Source organism: Haliotis rufescens, unplaced genomic scaffold (assembly GCF_023055435.1).
Source record: "Haliotis rufescens isolate VD_foot unplaced genomic scaffold, xgHalRufe1.0.p SCAF_2, whole genome shotgun sequence".
In the NCBI taxonomy this organism is placed as follows: domain Eukaryota; kingdom Metazoa; phylum Mollusca; class Gastropoda; order Lepetellida; family Haliotidae; genus Haliotis; species Haliotis rufescens.
In genome coordinates, this window is record NW_025963890.1 from 70,161,929 (window position 1) to 70,185,238 (window position 23,310).

The window sequence follows — 23,310 nt, forward strand, 5'->3', positions numbered from 1 at the left end:
CTTCTTATGGATCATTTTAAGAATAAATGATATGTTATTAAATTGTTTTATGTGTCTTATATAACATGAGAAGAAATGTGTTGTGCTGTGTGGTGGTTCAGGAGTCTGAATCCTATGGGATTCTGGGTTAGACTGTCGTGCTTGTCGTAAGACCTGACAAAAATGGGGATCAGGTTTCAGGCTGTGAGTGGTCTTTGTACACTGACAGCATGGATTGTTACTCTATTGTCAGTCATTTGTTTGCCAGCCCAGACTTTATAATTGACTGGCTTGAATATTTTTGTCTGCAGCATTAAACAACATTCACTTGCTTGGTGTAGGAGCAGTCCTCAGTGACCAGATCAAAGGAACCCATGAACATGTTGTTCCATGTTTCGGTCCGCCATCTCAAATCACTCGTTTGTACAGGAAATTCGGTTGTGAATTGGATTTAACACCTTGAATCGTGTTTTAAGTCACAACATTGTGGGAGTGAGTGATTTTAACACTGCTTTCGTCAGTACCGTTTTTTCTTGAGTATAGTGCACACTTTTTTCCCAAAAAACAGCTGCGTAGAAGGGGGTACTTAAGCGTGCACTATACTTAAGAAAATACGGTATGTCAGTTACGATTAGGCGTTTTAGTTTGTGGGAGGAAAGATGAATTGATGCAGAAACAAAATGACAGTGACCTTAAACTTGTTTTGTCAAAAATAATGTTTGTTTGTTTAATGCAGCACTCAATATCACAATACATCGGTCACGATATGATGCGTATCACGATACGTGTATATTTACGTCAAATCTCATGGAAACTTCTTGACAATAAATTTTTCAGAGCAAGTTCAAAAGGAAAAGCTAGCTGTAGATACATGTTTGTAGCGACTATTTGTAGTTGTGAACTTGAAATACTAATTACAACACACTTTGGGATATCTGACTGTCAAAATGCCAGGGGTCATTGAACGAATAGTAAGTAATTTATAAGTAGTATATCATCTTGTATCTCTACAGAAAAAACGTATCGTCTCACGTGTGTTTTTTTTGGTGTGTTTCTTTTAACTAGTTCGGTATTTTACAGTGCTATACCTAGCCCACTGAGATACCATGCTGAAGTTGAACATGAATACACCACTAAAACACAATACACTGACTTTGAGCCAACCAGTGCTTGTTTAAGTTAATGCAGGGTGCCAGGCAGGGTAACAACAAGTAACATCTTTTACCATCTTTTGAGCCGACAAGTGCTTGTTAAAGTTACGCTGGGTGCCAGGCAGGGTAACAACAAGTACCATCTTTTGCCGTCTTTTGGTATGACGTGGTTGGGGATTGAACCCTGGACATCTGCTATCTGGGCAGACACACTATCCACTAGACTACAGAGGCGGTCAGTATATTCAAAGACAATGTGAAACATGAACTATAAACAAGACAACACCCCAGTATATTGCTTTAATACTACTGCATGTACAATTAATGTCATTAATGTGATTCCTAAATAACTAAGAATTCAAAACAGTGTCTATGACTCGAAGCATATTCATAATTAATTCTAAAAATCAAATATTTGACTAAACAAACAATAAAGATGGATTTTTTTAATAAGCCCAAATAAGACGACCTCAAACAAAAATTCATTTCAATTAAAAATAATGCCATATGCACAATAAACGTTTAAACCCAAAAGGATTCACTAAAAAGAATGTACATTCAGCACATGAGCTCAATGGAATTGGACATGTTACAATCGATTCGTTACTTGCCTCCATTTTGACATGAAGTCTGTCACTGTTAATACTGTTATATCACAGTTATTTCAAAAGAATAACACATAAAACACAATGAATATTCAGTGTTGTCACCACTTCTACTCATACACAAAGAAAAAAGGTAAGAATGGGTATGTTTTTTTATCTAAGAAAATGCAGGCAGTGTCCAAATTCCTACTCTAAAATCTTCAAAACAGTATTTCTCTTGTGTTTACAAATATCCCCAGACAGACTTTACATTTTATGGCATTAACAGACCTCAAATTTATAACATGATAAAGACTGATTGTTGCTGAACAAAGGAAATGACACAGGGTGACGGAATGTTACTTGGAGACTGATTGATTTAATATAAATAATTCCAGGGAGTTATGCAAAAAATATATTATTGCTCAGTTTTTTAAATATTTCACAAATTTGTTCTCTGGACATGTTGGATATCCTGAACTTGAAGTAATATCCATATTAGGAAGTAAATGTGTTAAGATACAGAATTTATAATAATTTTATTCCTTTTAGGGAAAACAATATATTTGGTAAATCCCGACCATCCGACCATTATTACATGGATGTTTACTTTCAGATGTGATCTGGGTTCATGAAATGTAAAACCACCAGATTATACACTGAGATTTATGATTAACTTCCAGACGTAACTGTTTCTTTGCGTATATGTAGCCAAGACAGAGGGGGACTGTAGGAATGTACATATAGACATGACAGTCATGTGTCTCATAATACTGTAATCCAACTAGAATATCTCTGCTTAATGTGATCACACGTGGACGGAGTTAGCACTGGTTATTGTGGAAACCTGACATGTATCAGCAGTTTACCATAGTTACCATAATTATTCCATTATTTCGGACGGGAGATGTGTTTCTGTTAAACTGGGGCGCTACTCAAACAAAGTCATGTTTTTTTAAGCAGGCAAAAACATCCTGATCAATTTAAATTTATTAATATTTATACCCAATATGCCAAGGGATGAATACAAAAATGAAATCAGGGTTTATTAGAGGTTCCTCCCAAAATATTTAAGGCAAACCTTTTCAAAAATAGATATAAAGAAATATATACTTTCAATCAAACAGAATTGGGTTTTTTTTAATTTCACAAAATTCATTTGGATAATATGAAATTAAACTCCCCTTGCTAGTGTAAAAATGTAAAAATTGTCTTTTAAAAATATGAAGGAATTAAATATCATTGTCCAATATATTGTAGTTTTGAGAGCGCATGTATAAGAATAATTATGGTAAATGCAAACAAATAATAAGCTGATGTATTATGCTCTGTGTGACGAAGTTCCCATGTATGATTGGTGCTGCTGTATCAGCAAACAGCCGCACAACCAATCTCAATATCATCTATATATGAGTGTCAACAAACGTGTTACATGTAAAACAGTGGAAGTCATAACAACCCTAGAACATCAACAAACTATATATGTCATGTGTCAGCAGCTATGAATGAGAAAGTACATATAACACAACATATTCAGGGGGCTACAACATTGTGACCTTTGACCCATCACCTTTAATAAACCTCAAGGGCAATTAAAGTAATGTTTTTTTGGTTTCCAGGGTCCGAAAACAGTACCTGGGTCACAACACAGTACCAGGGGGGTCACAAAACACTACCTGGGTCAAATAGTTTTCTTCTGAACATATGGAGTACACATGTAGGATGGTCATCACGATACACAGCTGAATAAACTTACAATACACTATCCTGTCTGCCTAGGACACTCGGACATGACAGGTCACAAGGAGTCAGGAGCATCCAGAGAGACATCCGAACCAGATACTACGTCCTTAAGTTCTGTACAGGTGGTCATGTTTATGCTGATTCCAAAACACCATATTATTTTTATGCAGCATGTGACCTCACATTTCTTGATGCAGCATGTTACCTGACATTTCTTGACGCAGCACATGACCTCATATTTTAATGCAGCACTTGACCTCTGAATTCCCAGATGCAGCACCATGTGACCTGACATTTCTTGATGCAGCATGAGACCTCAGATTCATCGATGCAGCACATGACATCACAGTTCTCAGTGCAGCACGTGACCTCACATTTCTCGATGCAGCACAATGTGACCTCAGATTCATCGATGCAGCACATGACCACATTTCTCGATGCAGCACGTGACCTCACATTTCTCGATGCAGCACGTGACCTCACATTTCTCGATGCAGCACAATGGGACCTCACATTTCTCAGTGCAGCACAATGGGACCTCACATTTCCCAGTGCAGCACATGACCTCACATTTCTTGATGCAGCACAATACATATATTGTAATCGGTTACAAGGTCACCTGGAACTATTTTGCCAGGTCGGAGCCAGATTGATGTCAAATATAACGTAATTTGCTATTCAGATAGTCAAGAAAACTGAGGCAAACATAAATACCGACAAAGAGGTGAAACCATTGTAAACAATGTGCAGACAAATACACTACTGCTCACAACTACTTGCCTCTTTACTGCAGTACAGTTCTGCCATAGTTTCACAAAACACTCATGTTTGGCTGTGGTAATTCTGAATTCTGAATTACCACAAAATGTTTGTTGAAAAATTGGTATAGCAAAAGATTTCCAAAAATATTGGCCAAAAAAAAGAGAGGCGAATACTTGTGACAACTTTTCAATTGCACTATCCCACAGCACAGATTACCAGCACATTGATTTAATTATCAAGAAAAACACGTGGAAAATTGGGACTGTAATTTAAATATGTTCAAAAATTTGAAGATAAGTTGAAAACTGGCCTGGCATGCAGGAAGATATTTGGGATAACAAACACAGCTATTTTAACTTGCATTGTTGATGATGGTGATGATGATGATGATGATTTAATGAGTGCTTCTGGATGACCTGTTGTTGCACTCATACTCAACATTGAATATGTTGGCCAGCAGGAATCACCACTGGACAACACGAGTTAGCACTAGTTAATGCTGGTCATCTCTGGTCAACACTCATTATTGCTGGTCAATGCTCAGTAAGTCAATGCTGGTCAACACACACTGGTGGATCCAGAGAAATCTTGTGCATACTTCTCCTTCCATCAGATTTTGTAATAAATGAGCAGCCCCTTTTTCAAAATCTTAGATCTGCCTTTGACAATATTGAGTGTTGTTTAACACCGCACGCAGCAATACTGCAGCTATATGGTAGCGATCTGTAAATAATCAAGTCTGGACCAGACAATCCAGTGATTGATATTATGAGCATCGATTCACGCAATTGGGATATGATGACATGTATTAACCAAGTCAGCGAGTCTGACCACCTGATGCCGTGAGTCGCCTCTTACGACAAGCATAGTCGCCTTTCACAGCAAGCATGGGTTGCTGAAGACCTATTCTAACCTGGATCTTCATGGGCCTTTTGACATTGGTCAGTGTTGACAATACTGGCCCTTGTTGGCTAAAACTGGTCAGCATTTCCACCAAGAACCAATGTAGATGGACGGAGCATTCTCAAAGGTTTAAATTTCAGTTCGAAACTAAAAGATTGTCATTTGTTTACATAGTGAAATACAACAAGAAACATAAATAATAAACACAAACAATAAATAAAACGCACACACTACATATATCACAGTTTGCTTTACCATGTGTATCTTGATAAGAAGAGGCGTGAAATCAGTCTACTAAGGTGAAACCACAACCCAATGAGACACCAAGACGAACACATCATGGACACAAAATAAAGCCCGTTTGCATATATTACCTTGAAAAAATTATTCACTCATTGTCCAAACTTTTTTAACATCATTGTAATATTATTCCAAATATTATATAAACAGACGGCCCTACATTTGTGAAAAATAAATATGGATAACTACATCATTGAACAAGACAAAAAACACTTAAAAAATATAGGAAAACATTTCAACATCAACCTCAGCAATACATTCGTTTTATCAAATTTAGTTCCTAAATCTCAACAATTTATATCATGATTAGTATTGATCCTGCAGTAACCATGGTAAAAGATAGAAGTGTGTGACCATCAAAGGACGGAATGTCTCGTACAAAGAGTAAAGAGTGTTTACAACAATAGTTGTGTTTAGTTCTGGGCCCTGCTTCACAAAGCAATCTTAGCGCTAAGGTGATTGTAATTCCCATCCTTTAACACAGGCTAACATCTTCAAGCACTAAGATCGCTTTGTGAAGCAAAGCTGCTCTTTAAACAGTACTATGTATCCAAGAACACTAATATCAATACAGACAAAATTTCATAAAAATTGTTTGATTTGTAAAAATATCCCAGATTCTGTAAACTAATAATATAGTAATATTGGTTATATATTTTGGTACCCTAAAGTACCTCAAACATTGTAACAAATAGTCCTTTCTGTGGAATTAATATCAGCACAGGAAATGAGTTTGTTCAGGTTCTGAGTCAACGAGATTCTGTTGTAATAATATAAGGATGCAGCTACCGTGAAGAGGTTATTGATGCTGCTGCTGCTGCTGCTGCGACTACTACCTCAGCATACGGTACATACACACAGACAACACCAGTTCCACCAGCTGAAATAATAAACAGGAGTCATATTAGATGCATAGTTGAAAGCACAAGTAACTGTAATCAAGGTTGGATCATCATATCATCATACCAACATTGTACAACTGATGGTGAAAACAAAATACTGACATACAAGAGTCACGTAACAATAACTTTGACTTATAATGAGTCAACATGTGGCATTACTTGTGTATGCAATCATTCTCTGACAACTAACGATTATTAAATGGCGTCGATATTAGAAATTTGGTTATGGTTGCTGTAAAGAAAGGTGAGTCCATGCATCCTTCAGATCAGTTCACACACCACACACAGTTTTCCCGAAATTAATGTGAAAACTTTTAAATAAAATTATTTTTTTTATTATAAGCATAAAAACTAGAGAACTCTAAACATCCTTTGTAACTTGATTTCATTTTCAAGGCTTTTATCGATCTTAAGGCCTGTTTCAAGCAGATGCAGATTTATGCTTCTGAAGGCCAGACTGCCATCGGAATGAATATTGTGGAAAATACCCCTTTTCAGGGGTTTCACCAAGAGACATAAATGTATATTGTCTTTCATTTGTTTACAAAGAAGCCCAAAGCAACTTGATGTCATATCAGTCCATTGTTGCAAATAATTGAACCTGTCTCCATCCTCTTTTAAAGACTCTGGCTATTGATCCGCACAGCTTGTATATTTACTCACCAGAAAGACTCCCACAACTATGGCCGTTGTTCCGATGATGATGCCAGTCCCCCTCAGGTAGCCGTCCAGCACGTCAAAGCAGCCCTGCAGTACACAGATACAGCTTGTATGGCAAACAGTTGGGAGAATCTAAAGAAGCTCAGCTAATACTGGCCATGCGATTGTGTGTAATAATGCCATGACTGTTCATGGTATCAACCACATGTTTGACCTGAGTTTTTCTGGTATCAACCACATGTTTGACCTGAGGATTCATGGCATCAACCACATGTTTGACCTGAGGATTCATGGTATCAACCACATGTTTGACCTGAGTTTTTCTGGTATCAACCACATGTTTGACCTAAGGATTCATGGTATCAACCACATGTTTGACCTCAGTTTTTCTGGTATCAACTACATGTTTGACCTGAGGTTTTCTGATATCAACAACTTTTCACCTGAGGTTTTCTGGCATCAACCACATGTTTGACCTGAGTTTTTCTGGTATCAACCACGTTTAACCTGAGATTTTCTGTTACCAACCATATGTTTGACTTGTGTGTACATGGTATCAACCACATGTTTGACCTGAGTTTTTCTGGTATCAAACATATGTTTGACTTAAGTGTTCATGGTATCAACCACATGTTTGACCTGAGTTTTTCTGGTATCAACCACGTTTAACCTGAGATTTTCTGTTATCAACCATATGTTTGACTTGAGTGTACATGGTATCAACCACATGTTTGACTTGAGTGTTCATGGTATCAACCACATGTTTGACCTGAGATTTTCTGTTATCAACCATATGTTTGACTTGAGTGTACATGGTATCAACCACATGTTTGACCTGAGATTTTCTGGTATCAACCATATGTTTGACTTTAGTTTTTCTGGTATCAACCACATGTTTGACCTGATTTTTTCTGGCATCATCAGAAAACTGTACAACCACCCACCACTGTGTACAGCATGCGGGACATACAGAGGACACAGAGAAAACTGTACAACCACCCACCACTGTGTACAGCATGGGGGACCTACAGGGGACACAGAGACAACTGTACAACCACCCACCACTGTGTACAGCATGCAGGACCTACAGAGGACACAGAGAAAACTGTACAACCACCCACCACTGTGTACAGCATGGGGGACATACAGAGGACACAGAGACAACTGTACAACCGCCCACCACTGTGTACAGCATGGGGGACATACAGAGGACACAGAGACAACTGTACAACCACCCACCACTGTGTACAGCATGCAGGACCTACAGAGGACACAGAGAAAACTGTACAACCACCCACCACTGCATACGTCCTGGGGAACCTACAGAGGACACAGAGAAAACTGTACAACCACCCACCACTGTGTACAGCATGGGGGACCTACAGGGGACACAGAGAAAACTGTACAACCACCCACCACTGTGTACAGCATGGGGGACATACAGAGGACACAGAGACAACTGTACAACCACCCATCACTGTGTACAGCATGGGGGACATACAGAGGACACAGAGACAACTGTACAACCACCCACCACTGTGTACAGCATGGGGGACCTACAGAGGACACAGAGACAACTGTACAACCACCCACCACTGTGTACAGCATGGGGGACATACAGAGGACACAGAGACAACTGTACAACCACCCACCACTGTGTACAGCATGGGGGACCTACAGAGGACACAGAGTAAACTGTACAACCACCCACCACTGTGTACAGCATGGGGGACCTACAGAGGACACAGAGAAAACTGTACAACCACCCACCACTGTGTACAGCATGGGGGACATACAGAGGACACAGAGACAACTGTACAACCACCCATCACTGTGTACAGCATGGGGGACATACAGAGGACACAGAGACAACTGTACAACCACCCACCACTGTGTACAGCATGGGGGACCTACAGAGGACACAGAGACAACTGTACAACCACCCACCACTGTGTACAGCATGGGGGACATACAGAGGACACAGAGACAACTGTACAACCACCCACCACTGTGTACAGCATGGGGGACCTACAGAGGACACAGAGTAAACTGTACAACCACCCACCACTGTGTACAGCATGGGGGACCTACAGAGGACACAGAGAAAACTGTACAACCACCCACCACTGTGTACAGCATGGGGGACATACAGAGGACACAGAGAAAACTGTACAACCACCCACCACTGTGTACAGCATGGGGGACCTACAGAGGACATAGAGAAAACTGTACAACCACCCACCACTGTGTACAGCATGGGGGACCTACAGAGGACATAGAGAAAACTGTACAACCACCCACCACTGTGTACAGCATGGGGGACCTACAGAGGACACAGAGACAACTGTACAACCACCCACCACTGTGTACAGCATGGGGGACCTACAGAGGACACAGAGACAACTGTACAACCACCCACCACTGTGTACAGCATGGGGGACCTACAGAGGACACAGAGAAAACTGTACAACCAACCACCACTGTGTACAGCATGGGGGACCTACAGAGGACACAGAGAAAACTGTACAACCACCCACCACTGTGTACAGCATGGGGGACCTACAGAGGACACAGAGAAAACTGTACAACCACCCACCACTGTGTACAGCATGGGGGACCTACAGGGGACACAGAGAAAACTGTACAACCACCCACCACTGTGTACAGCGTGGGGGACCTACAGAGGACTCAGAGAAAACTGTACAACCACCCACCACTGTGTACAGCGTGTAGTTGAGGTCCGCCATGTTGAGGAGAACCGGGGGCCCATGTCGGGGCGGGGCATCAGGCACGTCGGTCAGTCCAGTGCAGTCATTGAGGTACTTGTGCAGGCTTTTGTCACAGCAACTCAAGGGAACGAATCTTCCCTCTGGAAACAGAATTACACAGTGTTCAAAATCAATCAATACAAAATGCTTTCTCTTTCTATAGCGGACACTCGCAATGGGAGACCGGCATTCAGAAATATTCAAAGTACAGGACGGCGGTCTGTAAATAATCTAGTCTGTACCTGACAATCCAGTGATTGACATCATAAGCATCAATCAACGCAATTGGGATATGATGACATGCATCAACCAAGTAAGCGAGCCTGACCACCCGATCCCGTTAGTCGCCTTATACAAACATGGGTTGCTGAAGACCAATTCTAACCCGGAATCTTCACGGGACCTTTGACATAAAATAGATCCAGGGAATTTATCAATATATCCAAATAGAATGGAGAAAAGGTTTACTGGATAATTTATTGATGTAACTATATTAGCTATAATTTACTCGTAACACTTACTTGAGAAGCCCTTCTTGTACCATTCACTCTGTTCGCGGTAGATGGCCCATGACGTAGAGCTGTTCACTGTGCCAAAGGCGCCACAACACTTGAACTGAGAAACCACAGATACACTGAACAGAATTTTAAAATATATTTACACTAAAAGCAAGCTAATGTTAACAATAAGAATACTTAATACTTATCAACTCCCTGTTGAGCTGAAAAAAATAATAGTCTTGGTTCTCAGGCACCCCCACATTACCATAAAGTCCGCCGCATGTTTTGTTTTTATTTCAATTTAAAGAAAATAAATTCTTAAATATTCTGCGTCTTGAACACATGGCCCCGGCAGTGAAATTCTATGATACTTCAAAACAACACTATCCAATATAGCATGCAGTTACTTCCCATTAGATGTGCATCTCATGTTATGGTCATGGCAGTAATAGGAGTTTGTGTGCTTGTTTTGACGTTTGCAAATTTGACATGAAATTTACAATAAAATATTTCAATTTCAAGTTCAATTTAAAAAAATAAATTTCTTAAACAATCTGCGTCTTGAACACATGACCCCGACAGTGAAATTCTACAATACTTTAAAACAACACGATCCAATATAGCATGCAGTTACTTCCCTTTACATGTGCACTGCTTTACTGCGCATCTTGTGTTATGGTCATGGCGGCAAATAGGAGTTTGTGTGCTTGTTTTGACATTTGGTCAATGAAAACATGAAATTTATGATAAAACATCGCTAGACATGATGATTTACAAATTCAATGGCATTTGTGTACTGTATGCCAGATAATGTTTCATACACAGAGATTAAGATTACACGTGTATGTGTCTCGTAAAATAAGCCGGAAATAGCAATCAGCTGTTCACATATTTTCTCTCCAGTCTAATGTACTTAATGTCATGGTCAATATCATAACTGAAAAGAAATTTCAAAACAGTCATTTGTATCTCTTACGACAAATGTCCGTTTCAAGGCGAGTTCAAGGCGAGTTCAAGGCGAGTTCATGGTGAGTTCATGGTGAGTTGATGTGATTTGCTGATCAGTTCAAACACGATTTCACCAAAATTAATGTGAACAAAGCTGAATGAAATCTTGGATCAAAGTAATGTTGTGGATAGCAAACATAAGTCTAGATACACAATGAAGACTTTCATAGCCAGAAAGCTTAATAACAGGACCAACTTGCATACTTCAGTACGGATTTATTGACATGCTTCTTCCGGTGATGTTTGCTCATGATAACATCTTCGTATTGTGAAACAAAATCAAAGCTCCCTGTATGCACGTATTATGCACACACTGGTATACATTTATGTCGGGAGGTTCTTTGGAGGCCAGGTTGATTGTACACAATTGTTTGTTTGCTTACATACTAGTTTGAACAACCCCCCAAAAAATAAACACTGCCTGCCCGCACTATGTTTTACAAACTCACTCGTGTGAAACTCATCTCCTGCAATTACAAGTGAAACTCATCTCCTCCAATTACAAGTGAAACTCATTTCCTCCAATTACAAGTGAAACTCATCTCCTCCAATTACAAGTGAAACTCATCTCCTCCAAATACAGGTGAAACTCATCTCCAATTACAATTGAAATACAAGTGAAACTCATCTCCTCCAATTACAAGTGAAACTCATTTCCTCCAAGTAGAGAAGAAAGTCATCTTCTCCAATTACAAGTGAAACTCATCTCCTCCAATTACAAGTGAAACTCATCTCCTCCAAATACAGGTGAAACTCATCTCCAATTACAATTGAAATTCATCTCCTCCAATTACAAGTGAAACTCATTTCCTCCAAATAGAGGTGAAAGTCATCTCCTCCAAATACAAGTGAAACTCATCTCCTCCAATTACAAGTGAAACTCATCTCCTCCAAATACAGGTGAAACTCATCTCCTCCAAATACAGGTGAAACTCATCTCCAATTACAATTGAAACTCATCTCCTCCAATTACAATTGAAACTCATCTCCTCCAATAACAAGTGAAACTCATCTTCAATTACAAGTGAAACTCATCTCCTCCAAGTTGAAGCGAAATTCATCTCCTCCAAGTAGAGCTGAAACTCATCTCCTCCAATTACAGGCATAACACCTCAACTCTTTATAAAGAACATTTCTCAGATGAGCATGTTATTTATTATCTGCATGAGTAAACCCTACCGTCTGCTGTATTCTGTCCCAGGACTCGGTGATCTCGAGGTTCTTTGAGTTGGAGGGGAGGTCAACGCCATAGTTTGCCATCACTGTATCCTCGAGCTTGCCCTTCACCTTCTCCTCAAGCTGAGGACAAACAACACGATGTTACGCCATAAATATATTTATTAGACTCTCACCCTGCCCACCACTCTACTAAATGCTGCTATGCCCATGGCACGTCCCTCGTATCCACAGACAAGAAAGTCAACCCATCTGTATTTCTAAATACTAAGAAAGCCATAGGCCTATAGTACAAGTATACCAAGTAGTTAAAGAAGAAAGAAAGTCACAACATGTGTTGCCTTGTTTGTTTACTTTCTGAAAGTGTTGGTCAGATGTGAACACAATCAACAATCAGTAGGGGGATGCAACAGATTCTTGTCTGTTGAAACTGACCAGTCCGCAGCTGTTACCAATCAGCCATTTCAAGCCCATGTTGACAGTACACTTGTCAAGATGCAAAATTACATTTAGTTGACAGTTTCTGTACACATTTGCCTTGAACAGTTTGTTTCCAAACATAAAATATGAAAGAAAAAAGAGACCTCCTGCCTCACATCTTTTAAAGTGAGTGAGTGAGTACGGTTTTACACCGCTCTTAGCAATATCCCAGCAATATCACGGCAGGCACATCTTTTAAAATGTGGATAAAATTCTTATTATTATTTATTGTGGCTGTAATTATGCACACCAGCTGCAGAATAGACATTGTCTGTTTCATAAATGTTGAAAATGGAATGGTCACAATGTTTCTATTCTGAAAAGGTTTTCTTTTTGTTTGTTGTTTTGTGCAACTTTCCAGCCATAAACATCAGTAGCCTGTACAAAATCAAACCAATGGTTGATATCATGAGCAACATCCCATGTCATCATGGAATAATCAACCAAGTCACCTAGCCTGACTCTCCGGTCCAAAAAAGTCATGCATCTGACTGCAGGTGACCTATTGTAACCAAGGTCACATGGGGAAATATTTAAAAGAAATGGTTTCCAATAAAACTCCAGCATACAAAGTGTGTTATAGACAGATGGCTGATTTGTGTTTGTCAGTGTTTTGTTTGCAAATCACTTTAGGAAGTAGGGTTACCTCGCCAATCAGGACATATCCCAGAATTCCTGCTACAAACAGACTGACGGAGAGGAAGGCCAATGCCCATAGATGCTGGAACAGAATACATACACAGTGAAACCTCATCTATCCAGAACTAGGTAATCTGTAAACGTGGACTCAAAAATGGCAAAAACAACAACAAAAATTGTATTTTCATAAGTGAATGCTCATGGCGCTAAACCATTATTACCCCTGGTCAAGGATCAGTGTACACAAGATATATTCATGTTCAGTATGCTCGAGGATACAACCCAAACTGCAAGTAAAGCGATAGGTGGTTAACAGTCACATAACATCTCGTTCTACCGGGTACCCATTCATGTCTGGGCGAGCAGAAGCATATTTCGAACAAAGTTCTGACCAAGGAGACACCTCATGAAACCTGTGATTCCATGAGGAGCAAGATCAAGGAGTCAAACTCTCGAAAAACGTCCCTCATCCAACTACTCTCCACAAACAACATCGCTTAGCTTCACCTAGATGACACAGGTTGTCCAGTCGTATAAGATGCTAATTCATTGTACAGAGGTGTTTTCCTTGGGCACGCCAGAAACCTATGATTATAGGTTCGAATCCCAGTTCGCCCCGATTATGTTTCAAGGTCTGTCAGCACAATACCCATGCTCGTGGGTTTCACCAAAGTGGTAAACGTCTGAGACCTGCATCACTTTGGGCAATCCTCCCACATTAAGCTGACACGCAGTTATATAACTGGAATACTGTTCAAACTCATTCACTCAAAACGCCTGAACTGTGAATGGCTGGATGTACACTGGACCAGGTACCCCAACTACTATATGTGCGAATACGGACGTATACAAGTCTTACCAATCCCATAATGCACTTGTACTGTGTCATCACCCCGCAGACCCCGAGTAGCGTGATGACAATGATGGCTACCCCACAGCCAATCAGCAAGAAGGAGTCCACCTCGTACAAGGGGATGTCGATGAGGCTGGAGAGCTGCTTGCTGCCATACTCCGACTCATGGGTCCAGATGCCGATACCCAGGATGGCGATGCCGCAGATCTTGAGGACAAGGAAGACATAGATGACTTGATGCTGGGCTAGAAATGCATTTTTTCCAAGTGTGACACAGAACTCTTGACAGGTGAGGTGAGATGAGGTGAGGTGAAATGGGGTTTAACGTCGAGTCCAAGATTATTCGACTTATATAGCGACGTGTGTGTGTGTGTGTGGCTGCTTGTACGAGTCCGGACTGATGCCAATTAATAGTGCTAGCTCACTGAGATACCATGCTGTAGTTTAACATGAATACCCCACTCAAAACAGTATACTGACCCCGAGCCGACCAGTCCTTGTTTTAGCCCCTTAATGCCAAGCGCAAGACAGGGTAACAACAAGTACCATCTTTTAACGTCTTTTGGTTGTGCCCATCTATATACTGTGAATGTCATTTCAACATGAGCTAGATGATAAGTGGTTGTAACATAGGTCTTTGACCCTTATCTTTTCTTTCAGATTGATAGCATCCGGTTCCATTTAGGAATACCAGGTTTATTGTAAGAATTCTGTAAAGTAAGCATATTAATAGGGCTGCAATGATACAGGAAGGTCACAATACGATACGCATCTCGATATTTTGGTCACGATACGATACGTATCTTGATACGCAATGATACAAAAACAAGACTTAAAGCATGTCAAGATTGAACCTTTCATGATTTTGGAACAATCAACATTATTTTATAATAACAAGACTACTGAAGTTGTTGAGCTTTCTCTAACTTTCCAGAAAATAATTAATGTACTTCACCAGTGATACAACTTCAAAGAATTTTCATGCAATGGTCGAAGAAATTGTATCTGAAATTATAGTTTTATAAGGAATAATATATCGTGTTACTTTAGTTGCAGCTTTTACTATATATGTTTTTAAAATTATAAAAACCACAAGCATAGCATTTTGGTACTGGTGATTGCTGTTGCAGGATATTTTTAAGTATGGAACAATTTGACCAGTCACCATAGGGACTTCCCGCTCGACAGGTATTTCGATTGCGAAAACGTTATGTTGACATATATTAGCCAAATTGCCACAAATATGACTTTTAACGAGTCAAAGTATGGCATTTTTAATATATGTATCCATTCTTTAGCAACTAAAGTTCGTTCAATGCGTCAAATGTGGTAATCTGACCGTGGTGGCTGTATCTCTTCACACACGATTTCACCTAACTTAATGAAAACAATATTAAATGAAATTTTGAATAAAATTAATAAAATATATTACAATCACATGTCCAGTTAACAATGAACACGTTTTAATAACAAGATAGTATAATGATGGTATTGAATTGCGTACTTCAGTTCGGTTTGGCTGACTGGTATTTCCAGTGTTATGTGCTTGCGGTGATCAGCTGATAATGTTTTTTGAGATGGGGAAAAACATCTGTCAGTGTGAAACCTGAGCTTATTAAAAATGTAAGTACGTTTTGGGGAGCCATGCGTTACTGCACGCTATAACCAAGTCAGCGGTTTATTGAAAGGCACAACAGCGAAGAAACGCTGTACTTGAGATTTGCGTTCCGTATCGTGGCATATCGATAAATGGGCCCACGTTTATCGTATATCGTATCGTGGGTCAAGTATCGCGATGCATTGGAATATCCGTGTATCGTTTCACCCTTACATATTAATATATTCATATGGAAATGTTTCAACAAATTACTTTTGCTAGACAATATTTTTCACTATTTTGTTATGTTTTAGAATATTTTCACAATGAAAGTTCTTCCTTTCATTTGTTTATCTCTACATGCTCAATGTGTAGACTTTTCAAAAATGAAAACAAATGAAAAACTAATCTTAATTTATTGAATAGTCTGTGTAAGATGTGATTATAATTATTATTATTAAAACGATACTTTTATATACCCAGGTATCCAGTATCTGCTCAAATGCAGTTTCATTTGTTCCCTGACCAGCAGATCCATTTGCATACCAGTTATCAGGAGTACACAACGCTAGCTGCCTACGGGTGCAAGGGTGGTTTTACATCAACGTCACACATATCAGGTACCCATTCCCTGCTGGGTGAACAGAGGCACATTTGAACTAAGTCACTTGCCTAGGGTGACACCACACCTTTTGACACTTGTGTTTCGGGTGTATGTACGTATTTTTTGTTTCAACCATCTGGTCATCTATCATAAACGAAAGGGTTCTTTTGAGTGTACTGGGTGAATGTACTGTACACTAGGGGTAGTGACAACACTGTAAACATTGTTGGTCCCAAGGCTGAATAACAATTTGGTCGCTAGTGGGATACGATCTCAGCACCTAGACCTTGCTTGCCTGGGACTTTTGACCGCTGGCACACTACGGCCCATGATGAATTGTCACATATTGCTGGCCTGTGGCAGAGGTACTGGATTCATGACAAGGAACTCAGGGTAGGAGAGATTCTGATGATGTGCATAAAGATGAAGACCTCTACAACCATCAAACTCCTGCAGAGCTCCAGATAAGCTTTTGGTGTTGTGGGTATTTTACCCATGCATTTTAAAATCACTGGGTATCAGTAATTCTATCTGGGTATTCAAATTTCTGTTACCCACTAGTTTTTACACATGTGGGTATTTAAGTTAAATATTTAAAAACACTATTCATCTATAGTCCCTGCAAACTGGTGTCGTGTGGGTTTGAGAGCTTTATAGGACTCAAAAATACCACGATACTTCCACAAGAAAGTGTGATGGCAAATGATCAAGATGTAACTGTCATCGTGGAGTTTGGCAAGGTTGACGGAATGCCCGTTTATAATTTCAAAATAAGTTGCTGATTTGCTAATCGAATACGCAGGGTTACTTCACAATATTTTGATGATACACACAAGTTTTATTTTTGTAGCGCATCTGTCCTGTTTGTTGCATATTTGATACGCTGGGATTTTATTGTACTGCGTATTTCTGCATTTCTGATGCGTATTTTATGCAGATACGCAGCTTATCTGGAGCTCTGTCCTGACACTCTCAATACGCTGCAAGATATTTATTCATGTTTTCTATCATATTCATTTTCATTTCTTAAGCAGATGAAAAAACATATCATTCTGACATTCCCTTACCAAGACAACAACAAATGCTATCAGTAATAGGTTTTTTATCCATTTGGCACAGGAGGTGCCCACCATCCGATTGGATTCAAACCCGGCCCAGCTCTGGGTCTCCTCGATCGGCGAGAAGCTGTTGATGGTCATGTTGACTTGCCTTCTGTAGGGAAAGAAAATACATAAATTATGATCATGATCATCATCATCTGTATCATCCTTCTATATACCTAGAGGGGTCATGGTGGTCAGCAAACAGACATATTGGTCGTGGCCGAGCATAGATCGACATACCCAAAGCAGACCAATCAAAATGCAGGACTCTCAGATGTCATGGTACATGTATATGGTTCAGTTAAGTATTAATCGGCAAGTACAGAATACCAGGTTTACAGATATGTGATCTTTTGAATATTCTATCCCGGTTACATAAGCAAAACATATTTGAGAAATATACATTTCCCAGTATTTTTATGGGTTCTCCATATGTTGACTTCTTATTTGATTGTTTTTCTCAATAATTTCATAATAAATTTTGAACATATGTTCAATCTTCCTTAAAAGTATGAAAAGCTGTTATCTGAAAATGAAAACAGTGAATAATAAGACGAACTCATGGAATGTGATGGATGTCACCTGAAATTTCATAGAGTTGCACCCGACTCGCCGAAAATCCGACTTGCCTAAAAAAATCTGACCCGACTCGCCTGAAAAATATATATAATATTTATGTATGCGTTCGGCAAATATAACTTAGGTTAGGCATAATGATCACAATTACTAGTATATTCATACACAAGTATCGAAATAATATTTAAAAAACAACGTATCATCCATAGAATTTGTCTTCTGTCATATTTACATCTGCACTTCATGTTGAGTCAGTGAGTCAGAGCCCAGTCGGTTACGCTATTTGGACCGAGACTACAACACTAACATTTAGGTACATTATGTGTATAAAATGCATTACTATGTATTTCTGATAGTTACATACTTATTCTAAAATACAAAAACCGACCGTAGTTCGCTCAAAACATTTTTAGGCGAGTCGGGTCAAAATCTTTTTAGGCGAGTCGGATTTTAGGCGAGTTGGGTGTATCCCATTTCATACCTGTATTTGTCTCGATCGTAGTACATTAAACAGTCACGGGTAAATACATCTACATTGAATCTACAGCTCATACGATGTCATCACATGTTTACATATTGAGTCGTTCTAGTTTCGTTCACAACTGTCAGTCGGCCATAGGTTGCTCGTTCATCAACATTCGATCGATAATGCAAATCGAATATTCAAAATGGCATACCAGGTTGGTTGCAGATTCAAGAACTGACAGGGGCATCTATTGTGCGTAATGAATGTTTAAACGTGTATTCAAGTATTCGCAAACCTTCAAACTATTCGTGGTGCGTCATGTTTCATTTCGAGGTTGTGTTCCGTATTCTTTGCCTGTCGCTACCTGACGATGTAAACAATACACACACCTGCATAGTATGGGAGAGTTACCTGCCCCTGGAATTATTTCCGTCTCTCACCATTCGGATAATCTCGGTTATACAAATTACACAAGGTAAGTGTTGATAGAGCTATATGGGAAACACAGTTCTTCCCCTTGGACTGAAAATGGAAAGATCCCGAATTCTAAATAACGAGAACAAACACTTCTGTAAGCTCAAATATGATGTTTATTTATCAGTATTGTAATTAGTTAAATGGAATGAAGTATAAAAATAAAATTTCAAAAGTCAATTATTTAAAGGAATCTCTTATTTCTTTTGTTCTGGAAAAGGTATTGTCTTCAAACACAGTTCATGGGGTTATTTCGCTTCATAAAAAGATCCTTACTTAGGTTCGTTTCATTACCAATATTTATTAACAAAAGTTTTGTTTGTTTGTTGTTTAACGCCGCACTCAGCAATATTGCAGCTATATGACGGCGGTCTGTAAGTAATCGAGTCTGGACCAGACAATCCGGTGATTGACATCATGTGCATCGATCAACACAATTGGGATCAATGACATGCATCAACCATGTCAGCGAGCCTGACCACCCGATCCCGTTAGTGGCCTCCTACGACAAGCATATAGTCGCCTTTTACGGCAAGCATGAGTTGCTGAAGACCTATTCTCCCCCGGATCTCCACGGGGAGACAAGCATAGTCAACTTGTACGGCAAGCATGGGTTGCTGAAGACCTATTCTCCCCCGGATTTCCACGGGGAGACAAGTATGGTCACCTTGTACGGCAAGCATGGGTTGCTGAAGACCTATCTTCCCCCGGATCTCCACGGGGAGACAAGCATAGTCACCTAGCTTGTACCGCAAGCATGGGTTGCTGAAGACCTATCTTCCCCCGGATCTCCACGGGGAGACAAGTATGGTCACCTTGTACGGCAAGCATGGGTTGCTGAAGACCTATCTTCCCCCGGATCTCCACGGGGAGACAAGCATAGTCACCTTGTACCGCAAGCATGGGTTGCTGAAGACCTATTTTCCCCCGGATCTCCACGGGGAGACAAGCATAGTCACCTTGTACCGCAAGCATGGGTTGCTGAAGACCTTTTCTCCCCCGGATCTTCACGGGGAGACAAGTATGGTCACCTTGTACGGCAAGCATGGGTTGCTGAAGACCTATCTTCCCCCGGATCTCCACGGGGAGACAAGCATAGTCACCTTGTACGGCAAGCATGGGTTGCTGAAGACCTATTCTCCCCCGGATTTCCACGGGGAGACAAGTATGGTCACCTTGTACGGCAAGCATGGGTTGCTGAAGACCTATCTTCCCCCGGATCTCCACGGGGAGACAAGCATAGTCACCTTGTACCGCAAGCATGGGTTGCTGAAGACCTTTTCTCCCCCGGATCTTCACGGGGAGACAAGCATAGTCACCTTGTACCGCAAGCATGGATTGCTGAAGATCTATTCTCCCCCGGATCTCCACGGGGAGACAAGCATAGTCACCTTGTACCGCAAGCATGGGTTGCTGAAGACCTATTCTCCCCCGGATCTTCACGGGGAGACAAGCATATTCACCTTGTACGGCAAGCATGGGTTGCTGAAGACCTATCTTCCCCCGGATCTTCACGGGGAGACAAGCATATTCACCTTGTACGGCAAGCATGGGTTGCTGAAGACCTATCTTCCCCCGGATCTCCACGGGGAGACAAGCATAGTCACCTTGTACCGCAAGCATGGGTTGCTGAAGACCTTTTCTCCCCCGGATCTTCACGGGGAGACAAGCATAGTCACCTTGTACGGCAAGCATGGGTTGCTGAAGACGTATTCTCCCCCGGATCTCCACGGGGAGACAAGCATAGTCACCTTGTACGGCAAGCATGGGTTGCTGAAGACCTATCTTCCCCCGGATCTTCACGGGGAGACAAGCATATTCACCTTGTACGGCAAGCATGGGTTGCTGAAGACCTATCTTCCCCCGGATCTCCACGGGGAGACAAGCATAGTCACCTTGTACGGCAAGCATGGGTTGCTGAAGACCTATCTTCCCCCGGATCTTCACGGGACTATAAACAGAAGTGATTAAATAAAGAACTTAAAGAACTTTTGTAAAAAAAATAAAGGTAAATTAATAGCATGGATCGCACCCCCAAGATCATACTTTTATATTTTTGTTTCGATGTTTCCCCCTCTCATCTGAGGGCATTGTATGATATTTATAACAAACATATGAAATTGAAGTTCAGAAAACAACAATTCAATTATGTGCATTTTTTACGCCATATAGAGTTTGATAGTTTAAAGGATCAACATTTCATTGTTTTCACATTCACATTCCTATGGGTTGACTTAGCTCAATAAAACCGTTCTACATTTTCTTAGCAGAAAGCCAAGGATATTCCGCGCAAAACTTGGAACTACGAATTATTCGTACATATCTTTCACTAACCCTCTGAACACCCGCTGGCTGCACCCGCCGAGTACGCCCACTATAACTACACCCACTAAGTACACCCGCTAACTACACCCACTAACACTCACACACAATCTACTGACTTCACACATCTACTGACTTCACCCACCTTGCGACTTCACCCACCTAGCGACCTCACCCATCTCCTGACTTCACCCACCTAGCGACTTAACCCATCTACTGACTTCACCCACTCACTGACTTCACACATCTGCTGACTTCACCCATCTACTGACTCTACCCATCTCCTGACTTCACCCATCTACTGACTTCACCCACCTAGCGACTTCACCCACCTAGCGACTTCACCCATCTCCTGACTTCACCCACCTATAGCGACTTCACCCACCTAGCAACTTCACCCATCTCCTGACTGCACCCACCTAGCGACTTCACCCATCTGCTGACTTCACCCATCTACTGACTCCACCCATCTGCTGACTTCATCAACCTACCGACTTCACCCACCTACCGACTTCACCCATCTGCTGACTTCACCCATCTACCGACTCCACCCATCTCCTGACTTCACCCATCTACTGACTTCAACCGCCTAGCGACTTCGCCCACGTAGCGACTTCACCCATCTGCTGTCTTCACCAATCTATTGACTTCATCCATCTACCGACTTCACCCATCTCATGACTTCACCCACCTAGCGACTTCACCCATCTACTGACTTCACCCACTCACTGACTTCACACATCTGCTGACTTCACCCATCTACTGACTCCACCGATCTACGGACTTCACTCACTCACTGACTTCACACATCTGCTGACTTCACCCATCTGCTGAGTTCACCCATCTACTGACTTCACCCACTCACTGACTTCACCCATCTGCTGACTTCACCCATCTGCTGACTTCACCCATCTACTGACTCCACCCATCTACTGACTCCACCCATCATCTGTCTCCACCCATCCACTGACTCCACCCATCTCCTGACTTCACTCATCTCCGGACTTCACCCACCCACTTACTCCACCTATCTCCTGACCCCACCCATCTCCTGACTTCACTCATCTCCTGACTTAACCCATCTGCTGACTTCACGCACCCACTCACTCCACCTATCTCCTGACTCCACCCATCTCCTGACTTCACTCATCTCCTGACTCCACCAACCCAATGACTTCACACATCTCCTGACTTCACCCACCTTCTGACTTCACCCATCTACTCACTCCAACTATCTCCTGACATCCCCCATCTGCTGACTTCACTCACCTACTGACTTCACCCATCTACTGCCATCACCCATCTACTGACTTCACCCATCTACTCACTCCACCTATCTCCTGACATCCCCCATCTGCTGACTTCACTCACCTACTGACTCCACCCATCTACTGACTTCACTCACCTGCTGACTCCACCCATCTACTGACTTCTCTAACCTGCTGACTCCAACCATCTACTGACTTCTCTCACGTACTGACTCCACCCATCTACTGATTCACTCACCTACTGACTCCACCCATCTACTGACTTCACTCACCTACTGACTCCACCCATCTACTGACTTCTCTCACCTACTGACTCCACCCATCTACTGACTTCTCTCACCTGCTGACTCCACCCATCTACTGACTTCTCTCACCTACTGACTCCACCCATCTACTGACTTCTCTCACCTACTGACTCCACCCATCTACTGACTTCTCTCAACTGCTGACTCCACCCATCTACTGACTTCTCTCACCTACTGACTCCACACA

The 23,310-nt window shown here is 41.2% G+C and overlaps 1 protein-coding gene across 3 annotated transcripts; it reads right to left on the reverse strand.

Moving 5' to 3' along the window:
• Nucleotides 1-1,413: 1,413 nt before the first annotated feature.
• Nucleotides 1,414-19,168, reverse strand: LOC124120422 (CD151 antigen-like). Of its 3 annotated transcripts, XM_048400491.1 has the most exons (10): nucleotides 19,050-19,160; nucleotides 18,295-18,365; nucleotides 17,677-17,821; nucleotides 14,415-14,615; nucleotides 13,563-13,637; nucleotides 12,440-12,559; nucleotides 10,274-10,367; nucleotides 9,699-9,853; nucleotides 6,988-7,071; nucleotides 1,414-6,302 (listed from the first exon to the last, which is right to left on the reverse strand). In XM_048400491.1, the coding sequence occupies exons 3-10, from the start codon at nucleotides 17,806-17,808 to the stop codon at nucleotides 6,255-6,257; spliced, it is 909 nt and encodes a 302-aa protein (XP_048256448.1). In that variant the 5' UTR covers nucleotides 17,809-17,821; nucleotides 18,295-18,365; nucleotides 19,050-19,160; the 3' UTR covers nucleotides 1,414-6,254. The 3 variants fall into 3 exon arrangements, with proteins under 3 accessions (XP_048256448.1, XP_048256447.1, XP_048256446.1); XM_048400490.1 differs by lacking the exon at nucleotides 18,295-18,365 and having other exon boundaries at nucleotides 19,050-19,168; XM_048400489.1 differs by lacking the exons at nucleotides 18,295-18,365; nucleotides 19,050-19,160 and adding an exon at nucleotides 18,770-18,920.
• Between the last annotated feature and the right edge of the window lie 4,142 nt (nucleotides 19,169-23,310).